This window comes from Vanellus vanellus (assembly GCF_965231255.1).
Source record: "Vanellus vanellus genome assembly, chromosome: 3".
In the NCBI taxonomy this organism is placed as follows: Eukaryota; Metazoa; Chordata; class Aves; order Charadriiformes; family Charadriidae; genus Vanellus; species Vanellus vanellus.
In genome coordinates this window covers 76,516,821-76,532,189 of record NC_138907.1, presented here as the reverse complement: position 1 = coordinate 76,532,189, position 15,369 = coordinate 76,516,821, and the positions used below count along the sequence as shown (strand labels likewise).

General features: G+C 42.0%; 1 protein-coding gene across 1 annotated transcript in view; it reads right to left on the bottom strand.

The window, feature by feature from the left end:
• The window catches only part of LAMA4 (laminin subunit alpha 4), a 109,103-nt gene extending 101,087 nt beyond the window's left edge, over positions 1-8,016 (bottom strand). The window contains exon 1 of the mRNA XM_082481814.1: positions 7,569-8,016. Within this exon, the coding sequence (XP_082337940.1) occupies positions 7,569-7,769 (201 nt within the window). The 5' untranslated portion in view covers positions 7,770-8,016. The remainder of the gene's footprint in view (positions 1-7,568) is intronic.
• Between the last annotated feature and the right edge of the window lie 7,353 nt (positions 8,017-15,369).

The following is a 15,369-nucleotide window of genomic DNA, read 5'->3' as shown; positions in this document are numbered from 1 at the left end:
CAAACCTCTGCTTCCAGCTGACTTACAAGCAATTAGCTGGTGCTTTATTGACAATGTAGACCCTCTGCAGGCATTCCTGCCCATTGACGGGAAGCAGGGAGCCACAGAAAACTGCAAACCTGCAAAAAGCTGAGTACGGCATACAAAACCCCTTTGACTTTAAACCATGTCTTGACCTTCAACACCTGCTCACCTTCCTCCTTGAACGGATCTGGGGCCAGGTACTGGAGACCTTGCCAGCCCTCAATAGGCCAGGCTGTGCTAGCTTTTCTGGAGCACCTCAGTATGTAGGATTTTAATAGGTGGGGCAGGGAGGACTGTGCCATGTGTTGCCCTGCCAACTCTTTTATTTATCTTTTTTTTTTTTTTTTTTCTGTTTTGGATACTGGAACAGATTTTCTCTGGACAAATACCTGATTCCACAGAGTGCTTTCAAGGAAGGGTCCCTGGAGCCAGGAGCGGGGGAGCACAGCATAAGTGAGTCATGAAGAGCAGGCTCTCTGTGGCTCCCCATGGGCTGTCATCCAGACTCAGAGGCGGAAAAACACAGTGGGAAACCCTAGGGCATATTGGCCTTGAATTAGCCTTGGCAGAAAAGAAGCCTGCTCATCTCTTGCCACTCAGAAGGCCTTTCCTACAACAGCAACAGGATACATTGTAGGAAGGCAACAGGGTACAACGCAGCCCAGAAATGATGTGGTTTAGTTGCTGGTTCCGTGTGCTTTTTCTTCTACTTCATGCCAATGGTGAAAAGTTGAATGAGTTCATTTTTATTCATTTTTGTTGGGAAGACAGAGTCAAACAATGATTCAGAGCCTTACAGTTTCAGCTAAAATGACTGTTTTTACAGAGCATATTGGAAGTTGCTTATACAGGTAGGGTCTTTTTATTCAGTAATTACTACATTATGTTTGAAATTAACATTCCGCTGTGCCAGTTCTTCCCATGCTCCCCGGCTTCCACATGTCATGACTTAAAAACCAACATTTTAATTCTTACAGTCTTGTAAACCTGGAATAGTAATTTCTAAAGTATTTTTCACAACCCTCTATTATTCTTTGGGTCATATTATGTATCTTAGTAACTCTTGAATGCTGGGGTTTTAACACTGTTTCTTGCTGGATTGTCTTAAAAGAAAAAAAGGAGTTCCAGTACTTCTGAAGTATTTATTTTAAGAAAATGACTTGCACAATACAGCTAAACAACAACAACAAAGTCAGATCATATTTACTGCATTTTAGTCAATCTCTGTTTGCGTGTTCAAAGGCACACTGCATGTATCCTGACTGATAGTTAGGCAAATCTCTTTGAGATTATTTAATGACAAAGAGTTAGATTTCAAAAACTGTGGAGCTCCAACAGCTTTGTATACAGTACTATTCAGCAATTGTTGAATTTTGCATTAGGATGCATAACCCAAACATCCCCAGCTCATGGTGGTGTCTGAAAATGAATTGGGATCAGATCCAAACGTTCAAGAGGACCAATTAAAATATAAAAACCAAGGGTGTCTGGTGTTTGAAACCTAAGTACAGAAGCAAATTGTAAATTACCAGTTACTGGTTATATATTACTCAGAAACTAGACCTATTTTACACATCTCTTGAACACTAGGAGCTCTAATTGTTATCAGTTTAAATCAGGACAAGCTCTCCTTCAGAAACCAATTCTTTTACTGCTTCTCATGCCCCCTGGAAAAACTGGGCTTCTAATGCCTTCCTTGCTTCCCATGTCATGCATAAGAGTGAGCATGAAATGCCTTTTATTGGTTTTCACAGCCCTGAATAGGCTTTGGGGCACTTTGCTGGTACTTGCCCAAAACTTTGTGGGAACTCACTGCAGTGGAGTTTAAATTGCATTGTTCTGGTGGGTGCTTTATGCACCTTCTTGAAATGGAGAACATTTCCCACTATCCATCTGCTCTGTCCTGTGCTTCCATTTGCTTCAGCTTCCTATAATTTAAAAAGTTTGGGGTCTGGTGGCTTGACTCCAAGCAGCTGATTTTCATTAAAGATTTGATGAGAAACTTAAGCTGGAATCACAAACATCTGCAGTAAAACTTCCTCCCCACTAATAGACGTTTCTCAGAACATAACCTTGTTGTACCAGAAAAAAAACAGCAGCTAGAAATCCAAATTGCCCATTATGGGAGTTAACCTAACATAACCTCAAGGGTCTGAGATGAATTCATTTAAAGATCTGCCTTTTTAAAGGTAGATGCAGTTCCCATTATCTTAAAAGAATATAAGGGTTTCTCTCAAACTAAAACCTTTCTGGCTCACACCTCAGGATTAGGTTTTCTGCTTCTTTTAGTGCTAGTTTTTTTGAACAGATAAATGCCACAAGTAAGAATCAAATTGTGGTTTCTCTAAACAACCTGCAAGATTTTCTGTTCTAACCTTAATGGGGGAAGGGGTGGAGACAATTTGGTGATAGCTTGAATCTTTGTTAACAAGCGACTGGGACTTACGATTGCTGTATTTTTATAGATTCAATGTGAGTCATTTTAGAGAGGTAAGTTTATCACAGGTCCCAGGCTAATTATTGCTTATCACTTTAGACAACCAGAAAGAAAGCATGCCAAATTCTCTTTTGTGCTTTTGAAAATTTAGATCAGCAGCTGCTGGTAGAAGCTGCTGGTGGGAAAAAAATGATTAACAAACACGTCATTTTAACGTTCAAGCTCCAACAGATAAATTCTGCCTCTTGCTTTCTCTTATAGTAAATGGCTAATTTTGCCTTGACTATGATAATTGTTTCCATTAAAGGACTTCTTTAAGCCTCTCTGCCTTTCCTCTGAGCCAAAAACACTGATGCTGGAAACAGTTTTCCTCTTCCATCCGTCCAGCGATATCATGCCTTCCTTCATTCTGGGAATTGGCTTCATGCCCTGTCCCAACTACTTCATTTTTTTTTCTTTACTCTTAGAGGTCTTGATTATCCCATTCTTGCTCTAATTTTTTCCTCTCCTTTGTCTTCTTCCTGCTTCAGTTTTCTTCCTTTCCCACTATTTGCTTTGCTTCTTCTTACCAAAACGGACATCTGAAATTATCTTTTCTTGCTTGGCAAGTGACTCCATAGAATGTCTGTCTTCCCTTTCTTCCACTAATCCTTCCCACACTCATCTCCTGTACAGGGCTCTCTTTGCTATTTTCTTGACCTCATGTAGTCGTTTACAACAGAATGAAATGAGTCTTTTTCTGGATGTCACCTTACGTTAATTTTGCATTAAAGTGAGTGACTGCACAATGTGAATCACAGGGCATAATTTGCCATAGTCTTTAGCATTTGAAGTCTTGTACCATTGTTTTTTCTCACCTCAGACTCTGTAAGGAACTTTCTTCCTACTGAGGATCAAAGTCTACACTCATATAAATAAAGCCATCATGTCAGTGGAATTTACAAACACAAATGTTGACAGTGGCAAGCTTCAGACCCAAATGGTAATGTGGGTAATGCCTCTTATTTTAAAGGCATGTGTTTGACAGTGGGGTATATAACTCCCAAGAACTGACTGTTCTCAGGAGTTACTTCTGGTTTTCATTTTGAACTCTGTGCCTCACCAGAACTGGAGATGTCTCACCACCCCCTTTCCTTCTGCTGTGTCCAAGCTAATGAACGGAACCCCAAACCAAAGATTTCTGATGTTCACCACTAACTTCTTTGCTTTCATTTGATATGCCTGTCAGTTTTAAATCCTCTGCTTCCATCTCGGATGCATGTTCCTTGTAAAATATTTTAATCTATCCTTATTTGGAAAAGTCGATCTCTGACTTAATGCCGCCAAATGTGGATCCAGCACTTTGTGCTCACTCTCTTTCCCTTTGTCACTGTATTCCCATACAAATCAGGATTTGGCACTGCAACATCTCCCCTGTGTCCCCTCATTGTCTTTGTGAGCCAAGGAACTTAATCATCTTAAATAGCACACACAAGCAACTGAGTACTTGAGAGTGCTTTTCATATTGATCTGTCTCTTGATAGACAATCCAACACAACTGGATAAAGTCTCCAGTGCTTAATTACCTTTGAAATGAAAATTCACAACTAACTTGTAGTCTGAACTAGGTGATGTTCAGTTTCCAGCTGTTGCATACGATGAGATCTTCTTTTGTTAGACTAGCGAGCCTATTATTATTATTTTTTTTTGTCTGTGTATGTGCTTACACAATAAGTTCAAAGTTTTTTCTTAACCTTCCTCTGAGCAAAGCAGATTGGACTGTAGAGTCTCTCAGCTATCTTCTGATTCCTAACACTGTAAGACTTCCCATAGTACTTTTCTGAATCATTTTCATCATTTTATAAGTGTTCTTGACACAGAGGCAGTGAGCTCGATGATAGATACATTATTCCATGATGGTCACTACCAGTGCTCATTATGCAGGTAACATGACATTTCTTTGGGTGGAATGTAGTCCAGTTAATTTAAACATCTACATTTTGTGCCCCAGCCTTTAGCTGATTACTAAATCTGTCATGATGTGAATATCCAACATAGTCCTTACAGAGGAAGAGGCTCCTTTGAGGGCCTCCAGGGAAGACAGCTAGGAATTAGAGGTTTAGAAATCCTGATTTCTCTGTTACTGTATGGTGAATTTGGATTTATACTTGAAGACGCATTATACTTGAAGTGCATGATTTGGATTCAAAAAGTTTAGGCACAGTTTATGCACCTAATTTAGGTGTACTGGATCATACACTGATAAACAACCAGGGCACTAAGCTACTAGATGTTGCTGAGGTCCAACTCAAACCCATAATCTGCCTTGTGAGTGGATACAATATATTAGCATAATATTCAAAATGTAGCTTAGTCCTCTTCTCCCTGCCATCAAGAGGCTTTCATTCAAATCCAAGGCACAGAAAAGCTACACATTAACATTAATTCTGAATTTTTAAAACACTCCTTCCAGTACCTCTGAGTTTCAGGTTGCCAAACACGGGACAAAAAGAGGAGTGGAAAACAGAAATATTCATTAATATGAATTTACATTAATTGGGATCTTCTGTTCTTCTACAAGTTCATAATATCAAGCTCTTACCAAGATTTAAAAGCATCCCACCAGCTATAGGTTGGAAATTCCTACCAGCACTGTTTCAGACCTTGCAGATTTCTGAAGATGTGTAGAGCAGAATCATGTTGGGGGGCAAATGTTGACCAGTACCTGCCCTGAACACAGAAACATCAGGATTTCTGTCTGTCCTGATCTGTGCTCCGGCTTTACAGTGGTGTGTTTCACATTGCGGTTGACTGGCACCACAGTCCACCACAAAGCCCCATCCATGGCTCTGTAAGTCTGCCTTGTAAATCTGCCCCCTTTGTATAATTTGGCACCATTCAACGTGACTAACAGCCTCTGTCTGCTCGGGAGAGCTATAGGCCTGAGTCAATGTTTAGACGAAGGAGCTGAATCAAACCACACTGTGTAAGGGAGTTTACTCTGTGGCTCACTGTGAGCTGCGGGTTAAGAACTCGCGCTTTGAAAGATGCTAATTCAAACCTCCTGGGATAAACCCTGTTCCTGGGTCTGAGGGAGGGGAGGTGGGCTGTGGGAGGGGGAAGCTCTCTGAGGACCGAAGGAAAAGTTCTTTACTTGGCTGAGAGACTACCAGACCATCACTCTCTGGCTTCTACATCAACCTCTGGGCTTAGAGCTGTCTCCCTAGCTCCTGTTACCAACTACGTACGTGAATCAATGGGTAAACAGGTTCTTACTGTTACAGAGCCATCAGCTCTATCCCAAAAGAGCATCCTACTGGGCCTCCTTGGAAATTGCCATTGGAGGTGGGCCCTGAAAGGCAATAGTAAGGTGAATCTGCAGCTAGCAAAGAGGCATGAAATCCTGGCTCTTTCCTCATGAAACCATAACATCCTGCAGCCAAGGGCCTTGGCGTGACCATAGTAGGCAGCAGCATTCATTCATAACATGGGATCCAGACTGTAAATGCTGCAATTTCAGGGGCTGAAGTAAACAGCCACAGCAAACACTGGTTAGTTAGTCTATTAGATCAGACTGTACAAATGAAACTTCATGGAGGACTGAAATGGGTAAAGGAGACTAAAATTTCGTTCCTCTGCAACGTCCAATATATCTCACAGCACTTTCCCAAGGTAAAGTCCACTATATTAAAGTAAAACAATGTGAATTGTGTCTTTGGGAAAACCGTGCTACACAATCATATCAAGAAAGGCTAATAATCACTGATGTTCATTACCCTGTGAAAAGCGGCTACAAAACCCCATCCGGCTCTTAAATCAGGTATTTCATTGAGGGGCTTTCCATGTTGGAAGCAACAGGTGGCAATGCAGCTTCCCAGGGCTGATCCCAGGCCAGGGGAGAAGTCATCCCACATCATGGAACCTGTCCAAGCCCGGGATGGTTCCCGAGAGCCCCTGTGCCGAGCAGAGCGGGGTTTAGCCTCCAGTTTTCTCACACAGGTCATGTTTCATGCTGAGCCCCTGACAGAGTGGGCAGGCGTTTCCCGAGGCTGGCCAGCTGCTTGGAGCTGCTGCAGTGGGGGGACCAGCTCTGCCCAGCCCCGCGGCAACCCCGGCTGGCTCAAGGGCTTGTGCACTTATTTCCATGGCTGTTAGTTCTGGCAGTTGGAGGGTAGGGGGAAAAATAGCCTTGTGATATCAGAGATTGCGATCTTGATATTGTCATAGTGACATGGCTGTGCTAATCTCACCTCATTTTTGGATGTTATGCTTGAAGAACTACTCTTTCCCTTCCCATGACCTTATGTAACTCGATTTGCCTCCTACTTTGCCTCTCCCACGCATGAGACATTACTGTCCCCCTCTCCCAGTGTATGCTGGAGTAATTTATTGTTTTCTCAAGCTGTATTTTTGAGTAGTCCGTTCCCGACACAGCCTAGCTAGAATGAGGAGTATCAACCAATCCCAAAACAGACGGGTTGCAGGAAAATTTTCCACTGTCAAATTGCTTCTCAGATCTCTGTAAGTTCATTTGTCACTAATCCCAACTTCATATTTTTTGGAAGTCTTAAAATCTCTGCAGGTGTTTTCTCTGCAGGCTGTTCCCTACACACATTTGATTTATTATTCCCGCTCTCATCGCAAAAAGGAACTTCAGATTGTGGCATTCAGAGACAAAAGCACAAACTTCAACAGTACAGCATTTGCCACCAAAAGACAGACTCTTTCTGGAAGTTTAAGTGAATTACAATTGCAGGAACTACAACAAGGCAAGCAGAAAAGCACTGTGACAATTAACCCTTGTAAAATAGCTCTGTTTGGACAGGCCTGTTTAGTTATGTTGGCAGGAAAGTCGGAGACGTGCTAAGCCAGCCTCACTGCAAAGTACAGCAGCTGTCTGCTCACAGCAGGCAGGGCATGTGTACATTTTGAAGTCTGAACTGTATCTCTCCAGTCCCAAAATGCAACGTCTCAGACCCCCCGCAAAAAAAAAAAAAAAATAAAAAAAATCCTCCGGTATCGCTTTAAGGATGAATGATTAAGCTAACGTTAACCAGATGGGAGCTTCAACACAGACAGACGAAAGCAGAAAAGCGCAGACACTAGAGAGAGAAGGGAGTTACTGTACCTCAGCAAAAGGCACCCAACTTCCAGTAGCTACTGCCTGCTGCTGCCCTCTGATAACAGTGGCTTCTTGCGTGCTGACCGCTGAGCTACCTTCAAAGTCAAACTGAAAAACGCCTCCCTCACTCGAGGCTGCGCTGGAGGAGAAGCATCTCAAAAAGAATAATATAGGAGAAACGAGGGGCCAGGCGGAGATCAAAGCCATTTCCTCCCCTTACGTCCAGCAGTGGTCTTCTAGCGTCTCAGTAATTGTTTACCCTCTTCTGCAATCAGCCCCCCTTGGCTTAGTGGTGCCTCAGTTATTTTAACTTTCTTTCAGCATTCAGTTTCCAGATGTGGCACTTCAAGGCAGTCTAACCAGATCCTGATTTAAAAGAGGAAAAAAAAAAGAAGAAAAAAGAAAAAAAAAGGAAAAGGAGGGAAGAAAAGCGCTTTTGCTGCCTCCCTCGTTCACTCTCTGTGCCTGTGGCTCCTCTTTTTCCCCAGAGGCTCCAGCTCAATAACATACAGATGGGCAGTGCTTAAGCGGAGAGTGTCAAACAGAGATTGTATTCCAGGAAAGCATCGCTGGCTCCCCAGCCACCTTATCTCCCCCTGTCAGGATACAGACTGACGCTCTGCTCGGTGCTCTGGCTTCCTTCACATGTTCACATCGTTCCCTTTTTTACCTTTCGTGTCGAGACCCTCCCACTCAAACTTTGCCATTCAGAAAGTGAGGTCACCCTTTCCGCCCCCCACCCCACCCCCCCAACTCCATCCGACTGCTTCACACGAAGCATTGACTCTCATGACTGTTTGTTTTTAGTTTTTAACATTTCCAGTTTATTCAGTGGAAGGCAGAAAGGTGCCAAATTTATTAAAAAAACAGCTAGACCAACCTTTTATTTTGTCATGGGGGAGGGGAGGCTGTGGGCAGGAGAAGGAGGAGGAGGAGGAGGAGGAGGGAGACAGCCTGGTTGTGCCATGGGCTAATAGGGCTAAGTGGTTTCTCTAACATGCTTCATTCAAATCCTTTCCCTCAAGCCCACCTCTCAGCTTCGTCGGCTTGTGAAAAAGAATATCGTTGACTGCGATTTTGGAAAATGACTTCATTACTCAGACTCATGAACTTTTATTTACAAAGAGCATCTTGTATTCCTTTTTCAAGAGATGCTTTGTGAGGCCCTGGTAACAAGGCTTGCAGTGTGTGTATGAAAGCGGGCTGAATATATTGCCCACAGCTGACTTAATTTTATGACTACAATCTCAAAAAGACAACGCAGTAACCCTTGCTAGGGCTTGGGAAAAAGTCAGGGTATAATTATACTAATGTTCACTGTTGCAGCCAAGCGGTTAGCAGCTCGTCCCTCAGCTGTCCTGTGTGCAGGGGTTTGTAGCATCGCTGGCCTGTCAGACTTCATTCTTAATTCTTAACATAAATTGGTTTATCAGGCTTCATTCTGGGAACAGATTCCTTCTTTCTCCCTCCCTCCCCCCTTTCCTATCTGACTGAAGAAATTATGAACCAAGGAAGCAGTCAGTAAAGGATTAAGGGTAAAATAAAGGGTTTTGGTGATCTGTTAACTTCTACATATCTGTAGGCACAGCTTTGGGCCCATAAATGCCGTACAGGTGTTATATAGAGACTATAAAGAAGTTAACCACCAAGAAACTCTGCCTGTTTCAAAAATTATGTAGCTGAGCAGACAAGGTGACTCAAGCTTGTGGGACAACGTATTACACCAGTAGAGAAGAAAAAGCTGTGCGACCCAAGGCTATGAGTTTCAGGACCAAGGTTTGGAGGAGGAAATGAAAGATGGCAGTGGTGGTTGTAGGTATTTCTGTCCTGAGAACAATGGAAACCTCTCTCTGTTACCCGGACCTGATATGGTGGCATGCATGCTGCCTTCCGGGAGCCCAAGGGTGCAGTCTTATTGAGGGCTGCCAGGAATTTTCTATCCCTTTCTGCTAATGACATTCCTGGGAATTTCCTGGAGCAGGTCTGAAGGCTCAGGGAGCAGAAGACCAGGGAGGCCCCAGGCAGGGGACCTGCGAGGTTCCCGTTAGGCCTCCTGCTATAGGGACAAGTTTGAGGTGTAAAGATAACATTAAAGCAGGGGTAAGAAAAAGAATAAAACATCTTGACAGTAAGTGACGGAATCACTACTTGTGTGGTGGCAACGGACATTTTTAACTATATCTGGTGAACTGTGCAGCAAATTACTGGAATATGTGTGAGAATTTTTTGGATACTTTTTTTTGGAAAAAGCAACCACCAGAAAATCTTTTACATCTGTGCCCAGGCATTAGGGAGGAACTGTTGACAAGCCAACAGAGAAAGATAACTTGGGGAACAGTTACTTAAGGTTTGTAAGCCTTTGGATGGGAAAAACAGGAAAATTAAATCTACGTGTTTTTGGCAGTCAGTCTTCAACAAATTCAGAGACTTGGGAGGGATGTTGTCTTGCCTAGTAGAAAAAGGAATTGAAGAAAGTAAGTGGTCTGTAAAGAAATGACATGAACCAGAAAGACAGGAAAGAGAAGAAGATTTGGCCAAACTGTGAGCTCTTTCTGAACCTGAAGCTCAAGAAAGAAACATGTGGGAAGTGAAAACTGAGACTACATCTGAGCACAGGAAGAACATACCAAGATGAAAGCTGAAAGGTAAAGGCAGAAAATGAGAAGTAATTTTAAAGACAATAGGTGTGAGAGGAAGATATGGGAGATCCTTGGTTCAATATACATCAAAGACAGAAATTTAACAAAGGATAAATCTGAAATTGTTTCAGGTTGAGGACTGTGTTAAATGGCTTCTTGAGGGTTTTCCTAGCTCTGTGAGCTTTAATTTTCCTAGGAAGTCATTAGCTGTTATGGTTTTGGCTCAGGAGAACAAGACTTCTAATTTTAGTGGAACAAAAATAAGGTGTAGTACTGTTTTTCTACAATTGATTGTGCCTTTTTTTTTTTTTTTTTTCCCCTGGATCACATTGCAACAATGAAGAACAAGATTCCTTCCAGAACATTTTGGGACAATTTCAGTAAATAAAATTTCAGAATAGAAGACTCTTTAAAAGAGCTCCTTTCAAAAAGGTAATTTGCAGAGTGTAAAAGGTTTCTTTGTGTCTTTTCATCTGCCTAGTGATGTGGTTGGGGTACAGTTTAGGACTGGGAGTATATCACTGGATGTATCAATATGTAAGAAGAATTGGAGACCGGTGGTAGGTACTAGTTATTATGTTGAGTGATTCATAGTTTTGACAATTTAATTAATTCAAGGAATTAAAATTGTCTTATTAAACCCTGAATTTACTTTTTTTTTAAGTCATTTTATTGCAGGTATGGTGAAAGGAGTGTATTCATGCATGCTTTATTTAGGTCAAAATCCTGCAATCACGTGTATAAGTCACGTAATGACTTTGAAGAGTTCAGGGCTCATGTGTTTGCACAATTGGGCTTAGCTAAGTAGTTGTATTGGGAACCAATAGCAGTGTTTGGGGGACAGCAGCTGCAGGGTGACCTGAGCCGGTCCAGCTGGCTTGACAATGAATGGAGACAACCCACAATACCCCCAAACATGGCTCCTCTGCTCCAACAGATGCTAAAAAGAGCCATAGTTGCTGGGGCAGTAAGTACTGGAGTAGAGACATGTGGGTGCACTGAGGACACACAACAGGAAAGGTATGAGGATGCAAAAAAGGACACTCATGAGAAGAAATGTCAAGAGATACATTTTGAGAAACCAAACGGAGAAGAAGCGGTAGGGGACATTGCTAGGGAGATTGCTGGTGATGCAGGTTTGGAAGGACACACTTGTTGCTAGGTAGGGGTCACCTGAGGGTGACGCACACGAGGGCAGAGACACCCTGAGGGAGTGCAGCCTGTGTGTGACCTGTGCAGGTCAGGGACAGCCTTGAGGGTGTAGATCAGGAAGGGTCAAGGAAGGTGTTGGACAGAAGTTGAGCCTGGGAAGAGGGAAGGAAAGTATTTCTCCAAGTGTTTATTTAATAATTTGTTTTCTCGCTCATTTCTCAATACTTAAGTGATTAAACATTTCTGTTTACTTATTTCCAATAAATTAAATTATGTGAAATGCCCTGAGTCAAGACTGTTTTGCCTGCCACAGTGGTGAATATGGAAGTCTTGTGAATGAGGTGTGAATGAGATATAGTCAACCAGAGCAACTGTGAGCTTCATGAGCCTTGCTCAGCATAGTGAACTGACCATCTGCACCTTGGACATGCCATTGAGGGACTTTCTTCTTCAAGTATGCATCTGCTTTTCCTGAGCAAGAAATACCCATAGAAATATCATTAAGGATGCTTAGATTACAAATTCTTCAAGTAAAACCTGGTTTTTATTGCACATATGTAGCAGGTAACAAAATGAACTTCAGTGTATGACGAAGGTGTACCACCTAGTAGGTTATTAATAATGCAAACACCCTCAAACATATTTGCAGAAAATAGAAAATACCATTCTTGAAATGGGCAAAAGTTACCAAGTGAAAACAACATTGTTACCCATCACATCTCTTTATGTAAAATCGGAGCAAAGATATTCATATCCCTGTAAAAGAGTTCAGGATGCTAATTTACAGCGCTTTGAAAGAGGTAGGATTTTAATTATTCTCAAGATCAAAGTCTTAAAAGGAGGAAGATGTCTGTTAAATGTCTACGGGAAATCAGATCCTTAAAAAAAAACTCAGAATGGCCCAAGACATTAAAAAACTGGAAAATCTCATGTTATGAATCTATGTAGGGAAGGAAATACAGATAACTTCAAATGATAAAATTATTAAATAGTAAATAATTTATTCTTATGAAAGACAAGAAATCAAGAAAGACACAGTTCATTACAGATCACAATATCTAAATATCACCACAAATATACCAGAAAAATAATAATCAAAATCTTTTGAGCAGAAAATATTATATATATATTGATTTCTAGTTGGAGGCCTGTAACCAGTGGTGTCCCCCAGGGGTCAATACTTGGTCCAATTTTGTTTAATATATTCATTAATGACCTGGATGAGGGGACAGAATGTATCCTCAGCAAGTTTGCTGATGATACCAAACTGGGTGAGGTGGCTGACACCCCAGAGGGCCGTGCTGCCATCCAGCGTGACCTGGACAGGCTGGAGAGCTGGGCAGAGAAGAACTTAATGAGGTTCAACAAAAGCAAGTGCAAGGTCGTGCACATGGGGGAGGAAGAATGCTAGGCACCAGTACAGGTTAGGGGTGGACCTGCTGGGAAGTAGCTTGGAGGAGAAGGATCTGAGGGTTGTGGTAGACAGTAAATTATCCATGGTCCAGCAATGTGCCCTTGTTGCCAAAAAGGCCAATGGAATCCTGGGCTGCATAGGGAAGAGTGTGGCCAGTAGGTCGAGGGAGGTCATTCTCCCCCTCTACTCTGCACTGGTGAGGCCACAACTGGAATACTGTGTCCAATTTTGGGCTCCCCAGTTCAAGAGGGACAGGGAACTGCTGGAGTGAGTCCAGCGAAGAGCAACTAAGATGATTGAGGGATTGGAGCATCTGCCTTATGAGGAAAGGCTGAGAGAGCTGGGACTCTTTAGCCTGGAGAAGAGAAGGCTGAGGGGAGACCTTATTAGGGCGTACAAGTATCTAAAGGGTGGGTTGAAGGAGGATGTAGCCAGGCTCTTTTCAATGGTTCCCAGTGACAGGACGAGGGGTAATGGGCACAAGTTAGAACACAGGAAGTTCCGTTCAAATACACGGGAAAACTTCTTTATGGTGAGGGTGACAGAGCACTGGCACAGGCTGCCCAGGGAGGTTGTGGAGTCCCCTTCTCTGGAGATGTTCAAGACGCGCCTGGATGCAGTCCTGAGTAATGTGCTCTGGGCAATCCTGCTTTGGCAGGGGAGTTGGACTAGATGATCTCTAGAGGTCCCTTCCAACTCTGAAAATTCTGTGATTCTGTGATTCTGTGATTTCCCTAAATATTGTTATACAGTGAAACACCTTGCTAAAAAAAAAAAAAAAAACCTGCTTGCAAAATCTGTTACCTGCATTTAGTTTTAAATCTTTTAAATTATTGTATTCCTTTTCAAAATCTGAAGATTTGTGTAGAAATTCAGAAAAATTGAAATGGTGCAGAGGGTGCTCATAAAACCACAAGCTTCTGAAGGTAAATTTATGCTGTGATGGACTTCCAGTTTCTTTTTCCTTGGCAGAGATGATGTGGGTGTGTTACGTAAGCAGTCTCAGATTTGGAACACGACTTCTTCAATATGGCAGGGTACAGAAACAGGAGTTTCTCCTTCTGTTTTCACAGTATCATCTTCTGTTCTTTTTATGAGTTCTTTCCCCCCTCTTTAACATTTGGTTTTGATTCACTACGATAGACAGTAGGATTAGTGAAAGACAAAAGGAAGAATCCAGTGGAAGGCTTATTACAAGTAACATATTCCAAATTAACCAATCTCAAGCTGTTGTGTGTGGGCCCCTGGTGGTTTGTCATGTCCCAGTGGGAGGTCTGCAAGCAGTCTGTCGAGCTTTAGTGCCAAGTGTTACCAGTTAAACATTTGATAAAGTTGCATGGTGGTCCAATGGAAATGTTGACAGATGACTGATGGTTGTGATCCAAAATGTTTTGGAGCGAGTGCTCAAAGTACCTTTGTAAAGGTTAGAAGATATTGGCAGCATATCTATGTATCATCAAATGAATTAGCAATCTACAATCTGCAATAGAAACCTTTGTCAATCGAGGGGCACCAAGCAATAATTTGTCTGTCACAGTTTGTGCCAAAGGGAGATACTACTAAATTCTCAGTTATGCAAGAAAAACAGCACTTTTGTTAACTTATTTCATGTGGTTTGGATTATGTCATGCTAGAAAAAGTCTAACTTTGCAGGTAAAAGATAGAATTTATGCTGTAGGGTTCAAGGACAGCATACCTTCAAAGCCCTCAAGTTGAAGATCTGGTGCAAGGAAGCACATGCGTGTTCTTTGCTTCTTTCCTGTACTACTTAAGAGCATCATCTAATGAATTTCCCAAATGACAACACTTTAAAGCCAACTACTCTCATCCTTTATGTTATTAGTTACCGGCAACACTGGGATCTGGCTGATTCCAAGATGCTTTCAACTAACCTCATAGTGTTTCTTTTCTGCCTTGATACTTGTTACTGCCCAATTTTTTCCTCTGTAAAGCTCTTCATTTAAGCATGCCAAAATCTTGCAAGTCTGATGAAAATGCCATTATTCTTTAGTACTACAGTATTAAAGGCAAGCTTGTGTACCTGAGAAAGATTTCTCAATATTTTCACCTCCAGTGTGCAATAGGGAAACAGCTCTCTACCCTGTGAAAAGCATTGTCCCTGGGAATGGTATTAGACCTTGTAAGACTAGAAATGAGCCACAGCATCATGTAAACTCGATAACTTAGTTGAAAAATCTAATCTATGCTGGCTGCTAAAAGTCAGTCAGATGTAGAATAGTCGTTTTCCCAATGCAGTATCCTCTCTTCAGTGGTAATCAATAATCACTAACACCATTTTCATACCTTTTTAATATTAAAGTCTTTCAGGACTTCTAATCATTTTTGTCACCCATATCTGAACCCCTCGGTACTCTTGATATCATTATTCCTGTTGAATAGCCTGAACTATAGAGGTGCTATACTACCATTGATGATATTATCCGCTTCATTCCATACAGATCCTAAGGTTCTGTCTGCTTCTGAGACAGCTTCTCTACACAAATTACTGAGTGGGTGGTAAGAGGTGTTGTTAGCTCCTGTTGTAGAATTCCTACAACTCCTGTTGTAGAACTACTGTTGTAGAAAGGTGCATGAGAAAAGA